Consider the following 24,561-nt stretch of genomic DNA (forward strand, 5'->3'; position numbering starts at 1 on the left):
CGGCGGCGGCGGCAGCGCGGGGACTGCGCGGAGCGCCCGTCCTAATGGCGGCGCTGAAGTACGCGGGGCTGGAGGACACGGACAGCGAGGAGGAGCTGCCGCCGGGCTGGGAGGAGCGCACCACCAAGGACGGCTGGGTTTACTACGCGAAGTAAGGGAGCGGGGGGGGGAGCACGCCTGGAGCCCTCTGCCCACCCGCCTCTTCGCCCCGGGGCAGCGTCCGTGGAGCCGCCGCCGCTGCCCCCTCAGCGCGGGGTGGGGCAGGAGCCGCCATTTCCCGCCCTGTACCGCAGGGGCGAGCTGCCGCCGTCGGGCGGTTGGGGCCGGGGCCGGGTTTGGTGGCGGGACCGGTCTCCGTGGGACTCGGTTTCCGCGTGGGGGTGCCCTCCCGGCTCCTGGGAGCGCCGAGCGTGGGCTGGGCTCTCGCAGCCACGGCCTCCCCGTGCCGAGCCCCGCGGGTTGTCCGCGGGAGGGGAGGCCGGGCCGGAGGGGCGGGAAGGGAGCGGGCAGCTCCGCCTCGCCTGCCTCCTGTGGGAGCGATGCTGGGGCGGCTGCGGGCACGCGTGGGTCCGGGGGCGGGCTGTCACCCAGCCGTTGCTGTTGCGGGACGGTTCACGGCTCTGTGGGTAGTCTTTATACGTATCGGCGGCCGAGCCCTACGCAGTGTTGTAGTTTCCTTAGTTTTCCTTCTTGTAGGGGTAGAGAAGAAACAGGTACCGTGGAAGTTGAAAGTTATAAATGCGCTGCCTCAGCTCTTCAGGATACTACAGCTTTGACAGGAGAGGAAAATTTGCGTTTGGCACCATCTGCTTGTGCCACTCTGCATCTGCGCTGGTTACAAAAGGGGGCGTGCTACAGGGGCTAACTAACTTAGTGGAATATGTATTTTCTCCTCGCTTGTGGTTTCTGTAACCACGCTGATCTTGGAATCTGTTTCAGTCTGTTTAAAGCTGCAATATTTATTCCCTTCCACAAAATGGGGGAAAAGTATAGTGCGTTCCCACCTGTGGTGAGTTGGCATCTTCCTCCCAAGTTCTGCTTTACAAACACTGGACAGAATGCTTTTGTTTATCAACACTTGGTTTATAAACACTGTAAATTCCCTCTAGATGATCGTTTTTCTTAGCTCAAGTTTCTGTGTATTTCCTTTGACTTCAAAAGCCCTTTCAAAAAGGAATCACTTGGTGAAAGTAGCAAATGTACAAAATAATAAGATATTACTGAAAGTAGTTTTTACGCAAACACTTGATTGAATAGTTCTTGTTTTTTAACTGTTGTGAAACTGAACTAATTCCATTTAATTTAATGACATGACATTAGTGTATCTGTACCAGCTGAAAATCTTGCCCGGTGTGTCTAAAGATACTTGACACAAAGAGGTGTTATGCTATTGCTACCTTTAACATAAGCTCTAGATCAGTGATACCTCTGCATAATCTGGAAATTTGTTTTTAAACCTTATCAACAATATGAACTTTAAACTTAGCAAGAACAGGGTTACTTTGGTTTAAGACCTTTAAAGGTTTTTGTGATGAGTCAGGTGTGAACACAGACAGTTACCAGAGCTTGGTGGGCATGTGTTTATTTGTCAAGCTATGGTAATTTGGTTATGTATCTTGCATCAGACAGGAGTAACTCAGGATCTTGTATCTTTAGTGTATGAGTGTCCTGAAGTTCAAGTGTTACTGCAGGTCACACAGATGTACTTATTTAGTCTCAGACCACCAGCTGTGATTCTTGTAATACAGTATGCTGTCACTGTGGGCTAACTGCATGGTTATTATAAGAAGGAACAGTTGCTTACGTTGCGTGCAAATTGCTGTTGGTACTAGACCTGTAGTTTAGTGATTATTTGTGTATATTATTCAATAATGTTGTCAGTCTTTATTTCATACTTGGGCAATTTGGATGCTCTTTCAAGTAATCCCTCCTTGACTCTTAATATAAAAATTTGGTTGTTATTTTAAAATATTTAACAAAAGATAAGATTTTAATATCCAACCTGATTTCAGCACTTTGTGTATTTTAAGACCTTGGTTATGTGTACATCATTTTGCTTATTAGTATGTAGTGCAGAAGACCTTATGATAGAGTATAGTAATTCTGTTATAGTCATTTGAGTGAATAAAATCTCTGAATTAGAAGAGGAGATGCGATACCATTGTCACCCGTGTTAAATAAATAGTCTGCTAGTGAAGGCCCTTTGACAAACTTACCTGTCCAAAGCTGCCATTCCTCATGTAGAAATCGAGACTTCTTTACTTTACAGCTTGCAAATTAATGTTATTAGACAAGTGGTTTAGGAGCTTTTGTTATTTGAAAACTTTCTAATATTATTTCTACTAGTTTCTAATAAATTCTTTTCTTGCTTCTTTCTTCTTTTTTTCCTGCCAAGGATCACCATCTTTTTGAGACATTTTCTGAGTCTGTTAGTGTTATTCTTTAATGACTTTTGGGTTTTCTTTCTTCTCATGGTAAGCAACAAAACTTAGCTTGGAAGTCAAATATTTGTTTGAATTGTTATAGACTCCTATGCTCTCTGGTTAGTTACTTTTCCTTCAGAACTGTGGCAATATGGAAGCCTGACAACTTCTAAGAGCAGTTTTGACCTTTCTTAAACAAGTGATTGACATGTTTCTTTTTTTGTAGAACACAAGCCATTTTCTGAACTGTATTAAAATAAAAAAGTAGTTAAACTGTATTTACTGTATGGAAAATTTTTTTTTTATTACATCAGAAAAATTATTAGGCAATTTTTTAAAATCTTAAACTTTTCTTTTCCTACAGCCACCTGGAAGAAAAAACACAGTGGGAACATCCTAAGTCTGGGAAGAGGAAACGTGTTGCAGGAGGTTTGTGTTAAGCTTTTGTAAAGAACTGAAATTATGTTGCAAACATCAACTGGATGTTGTGCAGGAACTAGATCTCATTTTGATCTTCTAGTTGACCCTAATTACCTAGGCAAACTGAGCTTGCAAAATACAGCTGATTTCGGTGGATCTTTACCTGTGTAGGGTGATCACTTTGCAGTTTTATGGCTTTCTTGTGTTGCTCCGTAAAGCCAAAGTACTAATTCTAGGATAAAGGGGTTGTTTTACTGTGGCTTGTAAAGCATATAGTCAAGGGCTGAATTTCTCTTGATATCCTGGCGTCCATCAGATAAATATTATAGTTGGATTATATTCTTCAAAGAATGTATATGACCAAAGAATATCCCTGGCACAGAAGGAAGCCCCATTAGTTTTCATTTTCTTGTTTTCCCCAACCCAGTTGAATGTTTGTGCCAGAGCAGGAGACAGCCAATGCTGCAGGGTACTTGCAAAGGTATATGACTTCTTAAGGACCTTGGATCAGTGCCTTAAATTAGATCTTTCCAGAAGCTTCTATGTGGCGTACTTAGGGGTACTATACTATCGGCAAGCCATATTTCTTTTGGCACTGATAATGTGACTATAGCTAACTGGAATATTTTCAGTAGATTTTGAGCCAGTTGAATTATAATTGAATACTTTTCATCCAGGATTAGAAGTACTGGGACCGCTACCTATTAAGTATTTCTGTAGGGTCTTTTATAAAATAACTTTAAAAAATAAGTTTTGTCATTTTTGTTCTTTTATCTGTCCTTTCAACTTTGATTTAATGTATTCCATAGGGTACCAGATCTTCCAACTTCTGGTATGTTACATGTAACTTTTCCTACATTGAGTTCAATGTTTCTGCTATTTACTTTATCAGGAATAGATACTAAACAATGTGCAGTATAGACATGGACTAGGAAGCATGGCTGCATTTTGCCAGTTTGTGCTATACCATGAAACAACCTTTATACAGAACTTTTAGATTACACTTAATATGCTAGTCATTACAGTTGTACCAGATTCCTGTACATTGTACTCTTATTAGAGAGCAATTGCATGTGATTAGGGAAGCAATCCTTCTTTCAAGTTCCCATATTCAAGTGCAGCAGGTAGCTGTATTGCCTATGTGAATAATGCAGAATTTTGCCCCATCTGTCTGAGAAATCACTTAAACTTCAAATCTAAGTGTACTCTAAGCCTGCAAAAGGTAATGTTTTATGTGTTTCCTAGGTCTGCCATACGGATGGGAGCAGGAGACTGATGAAAATGGACAAGTCTATTTTGTAGAGTAAGTATGTCAATGTAGAATATGGACAAGTAGGACAACTGTGTTTCAAGTTGGGTAGCCTTTTGGAGGTATGATACTGTGACAATATCGCCTGGAAAGATAAGGAAATTACTAAGTACAACTTCAGAATCCATATGCAGATATTACACTTGTATCAGTGTCTAAACACCCATTTGTGGTTTTCTAAATTCTTCCGTGTTCACAGAAATACTAGCTTGGGTGGCAGATTGAAGTGACTTGCATGTCCACATCTCAATGTGAGCTGATCCTCAGGCAATGTTTATGTAGGCTCATTCTGTTTGTGTATGTTTACGGATAAACTCTGTATGTATAACTTTAAAAACATATCCAGAACTTATTGGTAACATTGCAGTGGTGCTTTAAACATACAAAATGAAAACAAAATTGCTGCAGCTCTGACTTGCTTGCAATCTAAAGCACAGGAAGAAAAGAGGTCAGTGATTGAGCTAGCAAAGATTTTTAGAAAGATAAGGTAGGAGGAAGTTCACAGAAGCAAAAAGGGATTTCTAGGAACGTTTCCTTTTGTATCTTTTCAATGGCAGGGTCAAAATGGGGTGGTTATCTTAAATTTACTTGGCAGAATGAAGACTATTCATAGGCCAAAATAGTAAGTGTAGCTTCTCTGTCCTATAATTAAGGGTTGAAGACTGAAACTTGTTGCTTAGTGTCTCTGATAATTGTTGAAGAAAACTAGAACTCCATTTTAGAAAGGTGAGCCTGACCCAAGTTGTGCCATTTGCTGAGCTGATGTGAAGCTATTTGTTTTCAGTTGTTTGAGTAAAAAGTACTGAGCTACATTTCTCATTGGTATGTTGTTTCAAGGGAGTAGTGTAGGCCCTTTTTATAGACCTCCTAAGAGAACATGATCTTCCCTAATATAATGTGATTTTTTCCTTGACAAAATTCTGCTTTTTATGTCAGGGGTTCACATGAAGTTCAGAATGGTGTTGTGAAGTATGTGAATACAACTATTAATGGACACTGTCACAACTGGAAAAATGGTTGATAAAAAAGTAATAAGAATCATTTTAACAAAACTGAAAAAAAAAAAGATTTTTGGGAATTTAGATAATCCACTTGAATTGTGCACAACAGTGGTTGAAATACATTTAAAATCTAAATATGGAGTATGGAAGGGTCAAAGCAGTTGAATTTTTGTGTTCTTTTGCAGCCACATAAACAAAAGGACTACCTACCTTGACCCAAGACTGGCCTTTACAGTTGAAGATAATCCGGTAAAACCTACCACTAGACAGAAATATGATGGAAACAGTACTGCAATGGAAATACTCCAGGGTCGTGACTTGAGTGGAAAAGTGGTTATAATCACGGGAGCAAATTCAGGAATAGGTAGGTTAACATTACACAAGGTAAAATACGGCAATCTTTATCTTACTGGCTACTTTGTTGTTAAATATCTGTGTACTTTTGGTATTCAAACTTGGTTTGCATTATTTCCATATAAAACCTCTAGTTAGAAAACTTTTTTCAGGTTTGTGTACTGCTTTTTAGAAAAGTGTGGAGAATTTGGAGCTTAGAGGAGAGCCACAGGAAAGACATCAAGTCTGAAACAATTGACTTTCGTCTAGAAAAATACTGATGAAGGCATTTTACCTTATGTAAATATATTAAGGATGGCTATGAAATGGAAGGGAAGTTTCTTTTTATGATCTTGGTGGCTAGGACAAGGAGTAAGGTTTGTATGGCTGCAGGGGAGTTCAGATAAAGTATTCAGACAAACTTTCTAAGGGCAGCAAGTAAACTCAGGTAAAGATTTTCCAAGGAGGCTGTGGGATTTTTATCTCTGAACGTTTTTTCAAGTCAACTTGATGATGAACTTGTGTCAGAATGTCATATTCAATTCTCCTTTAGGGCAAAACTGCATGTTTATCACCTTTTGAATTCCCTGTTAGTTGTATTTTCTAGCAGGCTCATAAATCCTTTTAGACACTCAGGTTGTTTAAGTATCTGTTACATAGTATTACTTTTATAGCCGGTGAGTATTTGAGAGATTCTAATTAGCTGCTTTTGTTTCATTTTATAATGATGCTTTGGTGCTCAGGGGCTTTGCCTTTCTTCTCAGAAGGCAGGATTTCTTCTCTAACTTAATTTGCTAGGCTGTTTGAAGTTTCAGTCAGCAATCTGCACAGGATATGTCTTTTTCTGTGGCTTAAATTTGTGGAGGAGCCACAAATATTAAAACACTGGTATGGTTTGGTGTTAGATCTGAATTTTTTTGGTACATGAAGGGGATCTACCTAAATTCTAGATAACTTAATCTTTTGTTTCCTTTTGTGGTTTGCATTTTTCTTTATGGTGGGAATACATCAATATTGGAAGAGTCCTTATGCAAATTATTTGGTGTCTTTTTTTTGTAGTGCAGGATCTTGACTTAAATGCATTTATGAGGACACTGGAGAACCTTGGAGATGTTCTGGAAAATGCGTTAATAGCAGGACTTATCACTCTGAATTCTCTTGGTCTTTACCTCTTAATTATTTAAGGGAGTGTTATCCCACAGGAGTCAGATGAAGAATTTAGAGCTTTATTGTGGCTTGCAATTTAGGCATTAACAGAACATGTCCTGTTGTCATTGCATGATATGCTACTACAGATGGTATTGCAGTTAGGGCAGCAAGTGTTGTACTTATCTGTCTCAATGAGGAATTTGTGTTTTCTAGTAAGGTTTACATTCCGGATTCTTGGTACAGCCTGTCTTTACATTGCATCCAGCAGTAGAATTTCCTTTGTATGCAACTGTGCAGTCTCAGAACATTTAAGAATTACCTGGACTCAAATGATTTGCCTTCAGCAGAAGAAGAGCTGCCAGTCAGACTTGCTGAATGAGCTGAAAGTGTTTCATATATGGCAAAAGATTAATCCAAGCTATATGATGCTTTTGTCAAGAATTTTTTCCACTGTTTCTCCCTTAGTTTATAATCTGGATTGAGCACAAGTAAGTGAGCGTATCGTTGCACCAGATCTTCTTCACCTGTGACATACATGCACAGATATATGTATATACATATACACATATATACCGTTTTGCTTTCTATTAGTAGGTGAGGGCAGGCTATTGCTCCTGGTCAGAAGCATACAAAGAAGAGTGGGAGCATTAGTGAAATAAGCCTTGGGCTTGTGCTGCTATATGAGGTTAGGATATAGGGAGTCCAAAACTATGAAGGTGATGTCACAAATATGTGATTAAGGTGGTGTTATGGCCTATATAACTCAAAACTCTTGCACACCATATTGCATTTAGTATTGCTGTAGTGCTAGGCTTTGTGTCTGATAGTACTTACCAACTGTCATGGAGCATGGATTAAGGAGAAAGCAGTTCTAGGGTTAACGCTTTTTATGTAATCTATGTTCTTTTTTCCTAGCTCTAAGGGCTTTGGAGGGAGGATATAATCTGAGCTGGGCTTGTGCTGGTTATGACTTCTGATTGACCTGCTTGATGGAGAAAAACAAGGTTCAAACTCCTTGGTTTTGTGTGAAGGGAACGCTCCCCCTTTGGGGTTAGCTAATAGTGTTCTTGTCCAACTAATTTGGATATAATTGGCAGAATTTGAAGTTTTCTTGAAACTTGTCGGAGTCTTTAAAATGTATCAGTCTTAGCTTAACTGTTAACCATGCTTTGTGACTCTTGGCAGACTGCTTTGAACATGTCAGTGTCATGTAATGGATTGCAATGTAGAGATCCCTGTGAGCTTTAACATGTCTACACAATTCTTTGGGACTCCATGTGGAAACACTCATTAGCTAGCTCAAGTGGAGTCTTACCAGTTTTGGAGCTTATTCCCCAGTTATTTTAGGATTTCAGTGCCGTGCTCTACTTTGTGTTGTAGATACTTCTTTTAAACTCTCAGTATATTCTGGAGCTAATTCCCTCCCTGAGTATTTTGAGGAGTGAACAATTACTGTGTTTTCAGAACACTGACATGCTTTCTTTAGGAGGTAAGTGTAAATATTTCCAAGGAAATATTGCTGCCCATTAAGTAGAAAGTGATTGAAAAAGAATGTATTACTTGTTGAGCATTTGTACTTAATAACATAAGGAAAAAAAAAATCACTCAACCCTTGCATTGTTGTCAAAATGAGTTTCTATGGTATGTTTGAAACTAACTTTATGGTTTCTGTACATTTCTTGAGAAATTTTTCATTTCAAGATGGGTAGAACAAAGATCAAGGTGGTATAGACTGCAGTCTTATCAAAATGCAGAAAAATGCTTTTTCAATTACTGCATTGCTGGATGCTCAAAATAAAGTTTGGAAAATGCTGAGGATCTCTTGAAAGACAGATGAACATAGAAGTTATTTTTTTATTCAGCCATATACACTGCTTTAAGATAGCAAAGTTATAAACAGATCAACAAAGATGGAATGATACATTAATTCACTTTATTTGTGAATCTAGTACAGGGAATCCAAAATAACTTGCCAGGAACACTCTTTTTTTTTTTTTTTCTTATAGTTGAAAAATTTCCTCAACTTCTGAAAAACATAGATGCTTACTTGATTACTGAGGGAATACTTTGGATGACTTCAGCAGTGGTAGAGTTCTAGTGGTATCACACATACTGGCTTCTCAAATGTTACTTCATTGCCATTAACTTCTCTTAACACGTCTGTAAAATGCGGACACTGTCTGCTCTGTGGTTCTTTTTGTTACTAATTAGGAATGTGGACTGTAAGGATTTCCTAGATTACATACCCACTTTCGTAACTTAGTCTTTGAAATTGCTGCAAAAAGTGTGTGTGTGTGGGAAAAGAAGCACTAAAAAAAATTAGATTTATAAACAATTAATTAGTTTTCATTAGCAACTTTGACAAGGTTAATGAATTACTCTGTTCTTACAATATGAAGAGATCATAGCAGATCAAGAGTTATTAGGAAAATGTGGTGGGTTTTTTTTTTGGAAGCTTTTTCTTCTGACAGTACAGTCCAACTATTATTTGGGTTTTTTTCCTCATTTATTTTTTAAGCTCAATCAAAATTTTAGTCTGAGTATCACATTAGAATTTGAGGTAACTTTTGGTCACAGTAAAGCTGGTGTAGTAAAAAGAAGTAAGACTGACTTACTGAACAGTTTAGTCTTGTGTCAATCCTTCTGGCTTTAAAAACTTATTCTATGTACATTTAAACATGAGTAGTGTAAATTGTTAGTTTGTTCTCTGAAAGTCAGTGAGACTTATTCCACTGTGAGCAATTGAAGATGGTGTGCAATTTTGTGTGGGCGTTGTTTTTCTGTTTTAAGGGTCTCGACATCAGTTAGGTTACAGTGAAAATACTTCCCTAGCATGCTTCTTGTGTGAATAAAGTCATACTTCCTAATTTTTCCACTAGAGGGCTGTGTTGCTCTTTGATAATACTGAACAAAAGAGACCTGGTGCTTTTTCCTGTTTTTAGTAAATGCTCCTGTAATTTTTTTGTTTGTGTTCTTAATTATTAGGACTAGAATTTGAAATTTTAAAAGGCACGTCAGCTGTTTATCTAGGTTTAATTTTATAAAGAGGTGTGGTACTTTCAACTGCATGTGTGAGCAATCTCAAATCAAACACATTTTTAAAAATAATATTACTTGGTTTTAATATCAGGGAGACAGTTGTGTAGCTAATGTGATTTTCTATGACTTGTATAAATATTGCTATCTGTTTTTAAGATTCATGTAGCTATATGACCTTGAAATGACAATGTGTTCTGTTTTCTGTATTGGGTGCAGTTGTATCTAACCTATTGTGACTGCTAGAGTATGCATGAGTAGTGAAATGTAAGTAGTATTGCAGTATATGATGGAAGGGCAAAATGTGTATGTTCTACGCAGTCAGGCAGATTCCAGAAAGTAGGGTTTTTCTTAATGCTTTTCCAAGATTTTATCACAAAACTGTATTGATAATCACAACTAAACCATTGCTTAAACTTAATTTCTAATTTTTCTGCTATATAAAGGTCAAAGGAAATCTGTTAATTGCTTTTGTAAGGGATGCCCAGAACAAGCACAAATTATCTCAAGAAAATGAAAACCACTTTTGGCTTTGAGCAGCTTAATTTATTCAAATGCTGAAGAAAATACAGAAGCTTCAGTCATAATGTGGCTTGCTATATTGCTTTTCTTGATTATGTTTTACCAGAGTACAGCATGTAATTTTATAATTGTGGAAATATTTTAGATTATTTCTTCAAAATAATTGTCGGCTAATGTTTGGTTAAATGGAATTCTCTCTTTTGTGGCACTTTTATTGCTGTGCAATGAAGACACCTTAGCCAGGAGAAAAGTTGTATACTAGTTACTATTAATCAGTACTTGAAAGACGAGTCACTACTTCAGTGAGCATATACTTTTGGTATGAGAAGCTACCGTATTTCTTGTACCAAACTTCAGTATTAGCAGCTTTTGTCATATTGATGCAAAAGGTCGGGGAAATGCACTTATAATTTATCACAATTGAATGTCTGCTTTATGATTTAAAAAGTTGTTTTGAATAACTGGCCCTTTAATTTATAAATGATAAACAGAAGTTTTTCTGTTTTATTCCTCTCTCTCATAGATTTTTTTTTCCTCCTGATGACTCTATTGGTGTATTAAGTTTTAAGTGTGGAAAGCTAGCTTGAAGTAGTAATAAAACATGGTTATTGCAAAACATATGCAAGTTAGATTGTAGCACATCACTTAGGTTTTTAAGCTCTAAGAGTCTGATTAAGTTACAACTAAAAATTATTAGTAAATTTTAGCAGAAGATGACAGGTTTTATTAAAATGTGTTTTTACAAACCAAGGAAATGCAAAGCAACCTACTTTTTTTTTTCTCTTAACTACTAAAATACAGTTAGCAGCTATATTCTTTCATTGTTTCTTTTTAAATTGATTTATGCTGCACCCATGGCTGACTTGCATCCCCTTAAACAAATGTAGCCAATACCTGAGGATCAGGTATATGAAATCAGGGGAAGAGACTTAGAGTTAAAACTCTGTTTTGAGTTCAACTATCAGAATAGAGCCTATGCAGCTTTTGAAATGCATGGTATATTTAATGAGCTGTATTCCCAGTATCCAATGTCACAGTTAATTGTGGTGAGGGTTTGTATATATACACAAACCTAACTGAACATTATGAAACTGTAGAAGGTAACATTTTGACGGTGGGTAACCTGGTAATTTACTTAGTATAATCGTCATGGTAACACGTAGATGATTAGATTTTGTTCACACATGGTGGTGCTTTTGTGATAAATACAAATTACATAGTTCTGCAACTTACCATGTGCCTTTCACTGTATCACCTGCACCTAATTCAGAAATCTCTGTCATATAGGACATTATTTGAACACTTTACACCTGTGAGCAATGTAGAATGGCTACCCCTCTTAAATTATTCTGTTCCCAAAATACTAGAAACTCCTCTGCTGCACTGGAAAAAAACAGTAAAGTTTCCGTGGTCTGGGATGTGGGATTAACTGTGTTAATTCTGGGACCAATAGCATCGAAGATCTGGTACTGTCAGGGTAGAAATAGAACTTTAAACTATTGGAAAGCTAAGAATCTCTCTTTTCAGTAAGCATACAGTGCTTACATTAATTAAAAAAGATCCCAAGATGTTTGTTTTTCTGTCATCATTTTATTGTAGTAAAGAATAAGTTATTTTCGGTAGCTTTTAAACTTTTTACTGTTTATCAAAGGAGTATAAAACCCAAGTAAACCTGTACATAAACAATACAATACTCTTGGCCAGACTGCTGTGCTTTGATTATGTGCTTTTGTACTTCGTTCATACTGGCAGAAGCTAATGAAACTTTGTTTTATTGAGGGAGTGACGTACTGCATAGCTGCAGAATTTCTGAATTCCTGATTTCTGAGCTATTGTTTCGGTATGTTGTGTAGTAGCGTTTGAGCACTTCCTGTATTAGTATTGTTCTGAGTCTTTCTTGTAGTTAAGAAGCAGAATCTACCTTCAGAGCCTTGATAGAGGCAGGTATGGTTAACCTTTGTTGCAGTTCTTATGCCAATTGAGTAATAGCTAATTGAGTAATGGCTAGTTAAGCTACTACCATAAGAAGAGCAAAATTAAACTTTTAAAGCTTATCTAAATTTCTCGTGAAGATCATTTAAGGTCTCTAATAGATGCTGGGTAGCTTTCACCACTATGCCCTAAATCTATTGGCAATGGAGAGATAGGAAAAAAGTATGATGAAAAATAATGGCTTTACTTCTTAAGAAATAAAAAATTGACTGCTCTGTACCTGCAGAGAAGAGGATTTTGTGAATATGGGGAACCATTCTAGTTGTAGAAGTTACTGAGATTATTTGTGGGCGCCATTGCATTTTTACTGAGGCTGGCTTTATCAGCCTTCACAAAGAAGGTAACATTTGCTGAATCCTAATTAGACCAGTGAATGGTCTCATTTAAGTCAAACTCAGATCATATGGGAGGAATAAAACAGACCCTTGCAAATACCATTGAGGACTCTCATTTTAATAGTATTAGTCTGACTGTCTTAAATATATTCATTGTCTTTCACTGTATTGCATGGAGTTTGGTGGTCTAAGCCTACAGATGTCTGTCTGAATCTGTCAGTAAGGAATTGTTCAGCTCTATTGTTGAGCTAGATTGCAAATTTTCCTTGAAAAATGTGCACTTTTTTCTTTGAAAGCACGAAGTTTATTTTCTAGTTTCTCTCGTCTGTTTCAAGATGAAATAGTCTATAAAGGTTATACAACTGGCAGAACTTCTACAAAGGAACTGCTCAAGATTAGTCCTCTGTTTCAGATTCATTTTACGATTTCTTCTATGGTTTTGGAATTTTTCTTATGCTGTAACACCTGAATTTTGTCAGCCTTGAAAAAATCAGCCTGTTTTTGTTGGATAGTTTGTTTTGGGTAAAATAATCTTTTAAGAGAAAATACATCTGTCTGGTTTTGGTCTGTATTGTTGTTTTTCTTAATTCATATGTTAACTTTTCTCAAAGATTTCTAAGTGTAAACTTCTTTCGTGTATGTTTTATTACACTGAATAAACAGCAAGGTGTTTGCTTTCCAGTAATTGTCTATTATTTGCATCCCTTTTTCTTATGAGAGCAGAAAAAAGGGGTGTGACATGGGGGAGCAAGCTTGTGACAATGCTTCTTGAACGGTCTTTTCCTGCTATCTAGATCTTTTCCCCAATTTAGTGAAAAGAGTTTGTTGTCTGAATCAAAATTAGTGTTCGTAAATGCATGAATTCCTGTGGATTAATAAGTTGGAACTTCTGCCTGTTTTTATTAAGAAGAATTTCTGTATGTAATTCTGTTGTAGCTTGATGGTGCAGGGAGGAGGGAAATACTGAGGGTTTGCGAAGGAGGTGCATCTTATGTTCTTGCTAAACCAGCATAACTTGTGGTGAATGAACTATTACAGCCTTCGCATGGTTGTATGTTTTCATGCTGGAAGTGTTTCACATGTGGAGAACTGAAGTGGATATTATTTATGGAGGTTTGGGTTCAAAGCTTACTGTGAGGCAGACAGAAAGATCAGCAATATATAACCTTGGATTATTTTTCTTGGCCAAGTCCTAGCTATCCCTGAGATTGTTTTCATGGGATACTTTTGTATTTATTGGGCTTTTAAATGCACGCAAGAGTTGTTCCTTGATGTATATTTTAATTTTTTTGTGAATTCTAGGCTCCATGTATCACATGTTTCACTATTACAAGCAGCACAGTATATTAACAGAAAAGCATGGCTGGCCTGGGTGTAGCCAGTGTGTGTATGCTTTGCCCTGGTAGAATAAAATAACGTATTATGAGAAAAATAAGTTGCCCAATAAAAACATCGTTTTGCAGATGTAACTTTTACAGCAAGGTCTTCTGCCAGCACAGTTGTGTTGTTCAGGGACTGTTTTCTTGCCATCCTTCACCAGCAAAACAGTGGCAATTAGGGTTTGATTTTAAGCCCTTTTAAAATGTGCTTGGGTTGGGAGGGTGAGGGTCAAAAATAATTGTGCTTCAGCCTAATACAGTTTGGTATTGTATACGTAGCTATGTCTTTGTTTCATGTTGTTACTCTGGCTTCAACAGACATGTTCATTCTCTTGAGGAAAAACTGCTTGCTTAATGAAGAATTCATGGAACAGTAATGCCAAAAAATTAAAGGCTGAATTTTTTAAGTCTCGTGATCCCCGTGCTGTGGACCAAACTTGGCAGGGTTTATCTTAAACCTCACGAATAGCCCTACCGTAAAAACATTGGTGTCTGTATAGAAGTTTTGTTGTTTGCTTCTTAAACACACCTTAAAAATCCAACTTACGCTTTGCTGATTTTTTCCAGGTATTTTCTTTGTGTAAGTTCAAAACTTTGTAGCAGGCATGAATTACGTTGTACCAGTGTTTTTGGGGAATGGGAGTACAGCGCTTTTGCAGGAGAGCCTGGATCTTGAAGGAAGTGTATTTTTGGCTGGAGTATGTTATCTGGGTAATTGGTGTTGAAAAGCACAATTTATGGAAGTGAATGTACCTGTGGGATGGAACTTTTAACTCATTCTGTTGCGGGATGTTAGTAGCTGCCAGTCAGGGATTAGTACTGATGTATTTTGAACAATTAAAAATGACTAAAAGCTATTCTTTTCAAACTTAGAAAAACGTTAATAGAAGAGAGTTTTCTTTAATTTACAGTGCTGTGTTCTGATAATTTATGGTAGGTAATAGTGACCGAGTTTTCCATGAGGGCCATCACTTTGTTTTAACTCTGGTTTAATATTGTGGAATACTAATATTGCTCTGCTTTACCTAAGGCTCCAACTGTCTACTTGTTACATGTTGTAAATATTCAAAGGTCCTCTTGGACTTCTGTAATTTATTTTTCTTATTGAGTAAGCTGAAAATGGTGTCAGATGTTCATACTGCTTTTTCATGTCCATTTTGATGAATCTATTTATTACTTCTGTAATGAGTAGTACACATGGTTGGTTAGCCAAGTTATTGAACTTCATCAACCTTGGCTGAAATTCACAATGCATGTGAAACTTGTAACATGTAAGAAATTACATCTGGGCTAAAATGTTCAATAATGATTACTACTTGTAATGGAATCTTTTCACAAAGGATGGGATTGAGCTATATGCCTGTGTTGTACTTTCTGGTACTCCTTTTATAGGGGAGTAACGTATTTGTAGAACAGGAGCCTTCGTATGTGGTACTTACTTTCTTGTCTGTTATCTAAAAGTTAGAAAGACTTTTCAGTGGGCTGCAATATGACTGGATCGCTTTTCTGTCTTTTTGAAATATTTAATTTCACAAAGGTTTTTCTCACTACTTTACGTATATTTCATAGTCTAGAGATGCAAAGACCTTTTGCGTGATTCAGTCTATCTTGCTGCAGCACAGAACTTACTCTCTGCATCATCTTGTGTCTTCGAGTTTTGAAAGCTAATTGTGCTGAAAGAGTTCTGTGAATAGTTTCAGCTGCACATTTGTATTATTTTGGAATGCACGTTAGATGGTGGGGACAGAAGAGGTTGATAAATGTATACTGTTTTCTAATGACAGTATTTTCTGAGACATCTAGTGACTTTTCTATGTACTGTCAAATCTAGTTACAGCCTAAAGATGTACATTAATGGACATGATGTTTTTGGCTTACCAGCAGAAAATTTCATAGTGACAATACCTATGCTAAGCAGTAGGGTCACAAGAAGGAAAGGATTTCAGTATCTTGTGTCCCTTTCAAGCTCCTCATGCTTGATTGGTTTTGAAACTCAAGTCTGAAACTGTAAATCCCTACCAAGAAGGAAGTGAAAGGAGGCAGGTAAGAACTTGGGAAGATAAAGATCAAAATCCTGAGCTGATTAACAGGACTCTTGCTACTGACTTCAGAATTAGTGAGGCCAGAATTTTGCCTGAATTATAGAATAGGAATAGTACTGTGAGAAAGAAATTGATCTTATATTCATCCTAAAGTCTATGGTATGCAAACCTTTCTAAAAGACGGTGTGTGAGTTAGGAAAATAAATACAACAAATGTCACATTCTTTTAATAATCCTCAAGGGAAGAACATCAAATCCAAAAGTAGTTTTGTCTGCCATGATGTTAATTAATGATATTTGTAGTTCTTAGTTCTGTTACTGACCACACACTAAGTCTTATGCCTTCCTGTTTTTATTTTTCTTCTGTGAGTGAAAGATTTTTTTTTGGTTTTTTTTCTCCTTTTTCCAGTTCCTCTATAGGCTTTTCTTTTTACAAAGGCTTCACATATTAGCCTTCTGTTCAGCTGTATAACCTCAGTTTTTCTGTTCCTGTAACACATAGCTCATTTTGATTTCTTGCTGTACTTCTACATGGTGGCTTTTAGTACTTTATCTGTTGCTTCAGAAAGCTCCCTACAAACCGTCTGTCTTCAAATCTAAATAGTTTTGTAGTAGTATGCTTTACATTTCCTCTCCTTCATTTAAGTATAGTTACCTTGGTCACTGTTTCTAAGTTCCTATTCTTAGTGTCTCCTTTATGCGAGAAAACTTGTGAAGTTAGGTTTTCTGGTTGTTATCATACGTTCTTGATAGTAATAATATCTGTGTGAACAAGGAACTGTCACAGTTCAGTTTTGGATATATTTATTTAGATCTTTTGCATGCACTGTGACTTGAGGCTCAGAAAAATGAGTGTTGCTTAGAAATCTTTCATTTTTTCCAGGTTATGTTATCTTTGTAGAAGGTACGTTTGTTGCCTCCTCATTATTTATTCTTTATCCAAGCAGCTTTAATTAATTATCCAAGCACATTCTCTAATTGGTTTCCTGTATTTTTGATATCTAAACGCAAGTTCATAAAACTTGTGGGGCATTTTTCTCTTGTGATGGTTAGTCAAAAATCTGCCTTTGTGTAAAAATTCACTGTTTGTTTAAAAGTTTGCAAGAAGAATCTCTCATTCTCCTCCAACACAACCAAATTGAAGAAAAACAATATTATATTGTGTATTCAGAGATCCAGAACTGTGAGAGGTTCTGGTTGTGTTCCTCTTCTGCCATTGGCAAGCATGAGCAGTATTTCTTGCTTCTATACATTTGTACATTGCAGACATTAACTATGCTACTTAAGATTTTGAGAAATGTGTGATTAGTCTTATTTTACATATGGAGCAACATATGGCTGCATTAACTGACCTAAGTTTACAGGTTATGTCTGTGTCCATATTCCAATTTAAAGTGGGAGTTAGATTGCTCTGTCACAGGATAAAAAGTATACTCCTCTGGAAGCTATTCTAATTCTTTACCAGAAAGAGTAATTACGATATATTAAGAGTAGAAAATATGGTAACCAGAAATGTGTAAAGAAAGCTTTTCCAAAAAGTGCTTTATTTGTTTGGGTCTGTCCAGCTGAGAGCAGTTGCTGAGGGGTATAAATCTTACTCTCCTTGAAGGATTTTTAATTCTGAAGGTAAATTTGGACTATTTTGTGCCTTATTAAGATAGGCGATGAAGAGCACATAAAAATGTCCATGATCTACTTGGCAGCACACTTTTGGCATCCTGAGTGAATGAAGGTTGTGATCCTTGAAAAGGTATTTTACTGCATCTGTTTCTGAATCTAATCTGTGGTCAAAGGAATAGAGACCTAGACTTCCTGTTTCTCTTCTTTGTGTCTGGTACTTTAAACACTTATCTCTTGTAAAACAAAAAGTTACATATCTAGAATGTAAGGCAGAAATATGTTTCATAATGGTATATGATGTAATTTGATGAATAAATATCACTTACTAGACTTCATACACATAAACTAAGATTTGGTCATTTAACTGGGGAACCTGTCATGGACAAGGCAGACAATACGAGATCAGGAATTGTACAGCCTGATGTCTCTGTAATGTGGAGTGAACTATTCAGCACTAGATTCTGACTATCAGTAGAAGTAATGCTTTTTACCTAATTAACAGTAATGTTGCAAATTGTGACTCAAGATTTTAGAGTATAGTATCATCAGAAAAACAGTATGTTTTAGAAAACATTTAGTGTGCTTTTTCACCTGGCAGTTTTTCCTACTTTACAGATGTAAACTTTTGTAAGCATATGTATTTTTGGATTTAACATCCCCTTCCCCAAACTGGCAAGGTCTAACTTCTTGGAAGATGAAAAAAATTGTTACAGAACGTGCAGCTGTAATTAGTCATTTGCTTTAGAAGATTGTTGTCATAGAGCTCTTCGGTGGGTTGCTAGTGTTCCAGCTGTTAGCAGGTAGACCTTAAATGTTATCTAAAAAAACATACATTAGTTTTGGTGTGAGAAGATGCATGATATGTTTTCATGCCTTTCTTGAAAGTGTGGCAAAGAGGTCTGATTTTTTTGCCCATTGCCTTACATTATAATTTAATGACTTCTAATTCTTGCTTGCTTCCCATTCTCCTTGCTTTTGTGTATAGACACTTTTTGTTAATACTGTTCTTATTCTTCATCTTTTGTTTCAGAATTCCATCTCCTGCCTTACTTTCTATGTCGGAACCACATGATGGATCATTTGAGTTACATAACAGCTTCCCATCTCCCTCTTTCCTTCGTAGTTTAAAGTACGCCCAAAAGGTTTGCCAGTTTTGAACCTTGGGAGGTTGGTACCCATCCTGAATACCATCTAATCCAGAAAAACTAGAATTTAAGGAGGTAACCCAGGACTGTATAAATTCCCAAACCTCCACATCTTGTTATCTTGCCCTTTGCTAGCTGTCTCTTATGTGCTGGGTTATTTTGCTTGCACTAGAAAGAACAATGAACTGCATCTTCCCTGTACTCAGTTCTTTTTTACAGGATTCTGAAATGACTCTTGTATTAAAATCTTCTGCTGCTGCTTAACTAAACAAATTGTCTTATCTTATGTTGCCCAAAGACAGAGGTGGGTAGTGACTGCCAGAAATCAAGTAGTGTTGTTTAAATTTTTGGTCTGCACATCTGTTGCTTTCCCCCATGACACAAACTGTGAGCTCTTTAGAACAGGACCTAGCTGTGTATGTTTGATTCTCTAAGACATCTTTTTTTGTAACCTAAATTGTAAGCTGTTTAGGACAGAACCTTGTTTTAGTATTTATCTGTAAAATGTCTAGTATACTAATTTTAACATCTTTCACTGTTTGTGTAACTGAAATAAATATCAAGTTTGTTTTAAGAAGAAATTTGGTCTGATTTATGTTGTAGTACTTTCTTGGTATCTTTACATAACACTGAGTATTTCTCATGAAATAACTTATGGATTAAAGCTTGGAGGATCTAGCACTTCAGCTGACAGCACAGTATGTCTTTTAATTATTCTGCCTTGGATGAAGTATTCTTCTTTATTAAATTTACTTCTTTTATTAACATTGCACTGTTGTGCTTGCCAAAAGGAGACTCAAAACATGCAACTGATTTTTTTTTTTTGTTATGTTTAATTAGGGCTCAGCTCAGCAGTACAGAAACCTATGATACTGTTGGCTTACAGAAGAACGGAAGTATACTTGAAAAGAAACTAGACAACTTCTGGCTTTTTTCTCCATTTTTTTTTTTTGGTGGGAAAAGCTGTTGTGTTGCCTGAAGCTACTGCTGATGCAAAGAGCAGCTTTAGAGAAGAAGAGTTTGCCAACCCCATTTCTCTGAACTTGGAACTTTTTAAAAAAATATCTGATTTTAAAAAAAAAAAGCACAAGAGAGGCAGTCAAAGATAAATTTTAAATTCTCTGGGCTTTTTTCTGGTCACTTGAGTAAGCTTGTCTAAGAAGGTGTGTTAAAAGTAGTAGCAATAAGGGGGGGCGAGAAAGCCCCAAAGTTTTGGGGATGAGTTGAAAAAATATATATGCCCCTCAAAACAGCTTTCAAAACCTAGTTGATGCTGGATATCTGATCAGACTTTTTATAAAGTCAGTTATGAATACTCTTAATGCTGGCACTTTCCCAGAACACAAAGCCTTCCAAGGGTGTGTGGATTAGATAGAAACTGGAGTCTCTTTATCGTTGGCCTTTGATACTTGCTACTGATGTTAGGTAAATCCTTAAAGATTATTTTTTGTGTGTGTGACTGTTGTAAGTTTTGTTGCCACTGTTTCTCTTTAGCTTGCTTCAACTTCGCTATAAAATAGCGATGAAGCTACAGTAGCATGCACAAAAATGTTGTTATTTCCTTAATCTATTCAAGTAATGGTACTTGAAAGCCAATAGACTGGCTTTATTTAAACAAATAAACAAAAAACTTGGTCACTTAACCCATAGTGACTAAACATTCAGGAATGATTGCTTACTGGGAAATAGTGGGTCCTAAATGTCACGTCAAATTTGACTTCTTGGATCTGATCTAGATTTGAGATGCTGGTTGGATGTTGACTTACATTGCAGGCAGATTTATTGTTTTCTGCTACTCTAGATTTCAGTTAAGTGTTTATTTTGGAAGTGTTTATTTTGCAATAAAAAATTAGAAGTAGTGTATTTACATAACTGTAGTCTAACAAAATATTTTTTATCCCTTATGAATATAAGCATATGTAATTCTGAATAGAGTAATTTAGGTTTTTAACTAAAAATAGGAGTATGAGTCACACTAAAATGAGTTCTGCTCATTTTGAGACAAAGTTGCTAGCTCAGGTTTCTTTTAAAATGTATATAACTTTTTGTTTGACTTGGTAATAATACATGTAGATGGACTTTTAGGTGGAAAGGTTATTTTTGTCTAGAAAATGTGAAGTTGTGTGCCGAGTTGCTGCATATTCAGATGCCTATCTTCCCCTGTGATACGTTATCTGTTACAAGGGGAAAAATATATGCGCACAGAAAAATAAACTCTCTAATAAATTCTCCTTAAACATTAAAGCCAAATGCTAAATTCTGATATATTTTTTTAAATACAATAATTGATTTGTGTTGGGAAAACTGGCTGACTTCCTTACTAGAAACCACAATGTCATTTTTAAAGACGATCAAAAGAAAACATGGATTTATTCTATGCTTGAAGAAACACTGAGAATAAAAAGTTCAGAGTAATCTTCAGTTGCAGATGTGATGCTAAGATATGACTAGTTGTGTTAATTTCTGCAAATTATTTTAGTATTGGTAAAATGCCACTTTGATAATGTCCATTGGACTGATACAATATACTTTAAAAAATATTCAGGAAAAATTTGTTTGGGATTTGGTAGGAGCATGATGCTATCATTTAATAGATGAAAGGTGAGATGAAACATGAAGCTGAGACTTTCTTTTCCCCTCTTAAAGGAGTGTATATTATTTAAACAGAGCTTTGGGAATAGTTGAAATGAAAGATGCATGTCTGAGTCCTTCTTGACTGGGATTTTTGGTTGCTGATGTACATCTAATGCAAGGAGTAGATATGAATGATGAAACTGGGATTTCACTCTGATTCTCCTTCTCTTCCCTTCACTCTAATCCTTGGCTACTGTTCATCTATTCAGGCACCTAACAGGACCTGTTTGTATTTACATGACCTAGCAACTGAAAAAAAAAGAAATCTTGATTGGGATGATCTGTGCAGTTTAGTATTAAATTTCAGTTTTGGTTCTGTCTCCCCCTATGTTTTAATTAAGCTTCTTTAAGAATATCTAGCTTACTTCAAAACCACAGTTTTTCAGGGTAGTCATCTCCTTGTATTTTAGGGGCGGACTTTTAATGGTTGGTGGGAATTGACTTTACACAACTAAAACAAGGTCTTATCATGGGACCTGACCAGTAGTTTGGCTCTGTATTTAATATGCTGCATCTCACACTAGGGTTCATTCCAGACTGGAACCGTTGGCTGTTACTGCAATATTTATATTGGATAGCAGCAACTACAACATAAAGGATAGGAAATGTGGGTTTGAATCTGCTGCTAGGCTGTGCCTTTGGATAGCTGAGGTGATTGTCAGTGTTAGGTCTTAACAGAGCTGAAAGGACTGAGGTCCAAGCTTTGTACATGTCTTGCTTAATGTATTTTAGAGTGAGTTGGTGGGGGTCTTTGAACAGTACAACTAGAGTACATACCAGATCTGATTGCAACTTTTTGGCTTTTAGTTGCAGCATATTTGTAATGTATGTGCCTGACATAGTCACTGTTCTATATTTTTGTTTGCTTGCAGCATCTTCAGTTGTGAGTTTAGCTTTCTTTGCCTCAAATGATGCATTTTAAATTTCTTACAGGAACAGCAAGTCACAGAACTTCATAATCCTGTCAATTTAAGGATGTTTTTTTGTATTTGTTTAGTATTGTGATCCCTTCGGATGAAACAAAATACCTTGAATTTTGTCAGTGACAATGGGAATGCACTTACTGTTAAGAATAACTTTGCCTTTCCCAGAACAGTATATTGCAAAGAAGCGTAATGTGTAATGAGTGCATATTTTTAAGTTGGTTAGATGGAAAACAGAACCAATGCATTAGTCATCCTGTTTCGTTTTGGTTGGCTTTTTCTGCGGTTCATGGCTCCAAGAAAAACACATTTGTCCAATTTACACACAAAGGGAGAGGCAGGATGTATCTTTCATATAACATCAAACTTTTGAATGAAAAATATCAGTATGTGTAATTACCATGTGCCTGCAAACACACAGAAACAAGGGCAGCATTAGTATTTGATGTGAATTGTGCATTTTAAATTTAGTCTCTTAAAAATATCTTGGTGCTTTATTTGCTTGAAAACTTGCATTTGGAGCAACTTGAATAATGCATCTGTAAGATTTTATCCTAAATACTCTTATTGAAGCAGAGTGATTGTGGCCAAGCAATCCTGATACAGAATGCATGGTACTTTTTGGGCTCTGCAAAGTATGAGTTTGTCCGTAATGTGATGTTTTGCGTGTGGCTGCCATCGCTCCATGTGAAAGATCTGTTGGATGTTGTACCCTTAAACCACCAGCACAGGCAATGACAATCTTAGTTGCAGAAGATTCTTCCCTAAATCACACATCAGTGTTAAAGTATTTCAACCTGAAAAGGAGCTTATGTAACTCCGCATTCTTCATCACTTTATCTTTAGCACATTCGAATCTGCTTTAGTCCTTTTCTGAGGGAGTGTTGAATAAGAAGATATGGTTCACTGTCACTGGTGTTTTGGTCTTCCAAGTTGAAATAAATCTAGTGATGACTAGGAGACAAGTCTCTTACATTTATATGTAGTTGTCTTGGGTCCGCAAAATCAAAAAACACCTATTCTGTTTGCTGAGATGCAGCAGTTGTGATGAGAGTCTATTCTGCATTATAGAGATGATTTGTTGCAAGTTCTTGAGTGTTTAACCTTTTCACAGCTCTCCTCTGTAGTAAAACTGGACTTAAACTGCATTTCATATGATTACATGTTGCATTAAAAAAAAAAAAAAAATTGTATATTCTGTCAGAGTTCTGCTCTTAAGGTTTTTCTTTGTTTTCAAAGCAAAGAGTGTTTGAAGGGAGTAACATCTTCTACCTGGAAGAATATTTTTTTGATACTTTTATTACTTCTGCATTAAAAAAAAATCAAGTATGATTTGGATGATGATCAGATGTTGCAGATGAACTTTCTGATGATTGATTAAAAATTGTTGTGCCTTATCAGAATGTTAAGGGTTTAAAAAGAGGCATACATACTGGCCTCTGTCTGATGGCTTAAAACTGCCAAGAGTCTGCTGGTTCTGTGCATGCAATAGGTTTTCTAGGTAAGGTATTGGACTTGTATTGTAGAAACACAGTGGCCAAACAGTGAGAATATTTTTCTTCTCCTGAAGATCTTAAACCAAAGTAAAATTGAAGTGCTACATACATATTGGCCTATGCTTAGTTCAAGAGGAAGTGTCTGAGAAGTTATTTTTTTCTGGAAAGAACTTAGAGCAAGGAGACCAAAAACCCAAGAAAATAGCATCCTTCTTTGTACATTCTCCTTTGTATTGCTTCTGCCTGGAGGAAGGAGTTCTCTTAACTTCTATGTTTTGTACGCTATCAGAGTTTAAATGTGAACTCCTGAATTAGTGGCTATACTGCCCTTGAGTGAAAGAGGCCAGAAAGTATTTTTTCATCTATGTTTAGTGCCAATAGTGTTTTAATTAACGTTTCATATTTTCTGGATTGCAGAATTAATTTCAAAAGCTGTTGCTTTCACTTTATGGAGATTATATAAAATTATTGATCATTCCCAAGAACCACCAAACTGTACAAATAAAAACCTTCCTATTCGTTGGAAGTTGGATTTTTACTTGCAATATCATAATACTATATATGGAAAAGATATTGCTCTTCCAGCTACTAGTTTTTCAAAGAATGATTTTGTACAAGTCTCTGACCCATTTTATATTTAAAGAAAATATAAATATTTCCAAAACTAGCCAGACTTATTCTGAAAATTTACTGATTTCACTGTGCAGATGGGACATCTGTCTGTTTATAAGGACCCAATAGATGTTTGCTGCAATTCAGAAAACAACATGAAAATTTGAGAACAGTTCAGTGGGGAAGATGA

At 36.5% G+C, this 24,561-nt stretch overlaps 1 protein-coding gene across 1 annotated transcript in view; it reads left to right on the forward strand.

The window, feature by feature from the left end:
* Positions 1 to 11: 11 nt before the first annotated feature.
* WWOX (WW domain containing oxidoreductase) overlaps positions 12 to 24,561 on the forward strand; it is a 536,469-nt gene continuing 511,919 nt past the window's right edge. The window contains exons 1-4 of the mRNA XM_010585166.1: positions 12 to 151; positions 2,788 to 2,852; positions 4,089 to 4,146; positions 5,339 to 5,517. Of these exons, the coding sequence (XP_010583468.1) occupies positions 45 to 151; positions 2,788 to 2,852; positions 4,089 to 4,146; positions 5,339 to 5,517 (409 nt within the window). The 5' untranslated portion in view covers positions 12 to 44. The remainder of the gene's footprint in view (positions 152 to 2,787; positions 2,853 to 4,088; positions 4,147 to 5,338; positions 5,518 to 24,561) is intronic.

This window comes from Haliaeetus leucocephalus, unplaced genomic scaffold, assembly GCF_000737465.1.
Source record: "Haliaeetus leucocephalus isolate CR32 unplaced genomic scaffold, Haliaeetus_leucocephalus-4.0 Scaffold92, whole genome shotgun sequence".
Taxonomy (NCBI): domain Eukaryota; kingdom Metazoa; phylum Chordata; class Aves; order Accipitriformes; family Accipitridae; genus Haliaeetus; species Haliaeetus leucocephalus.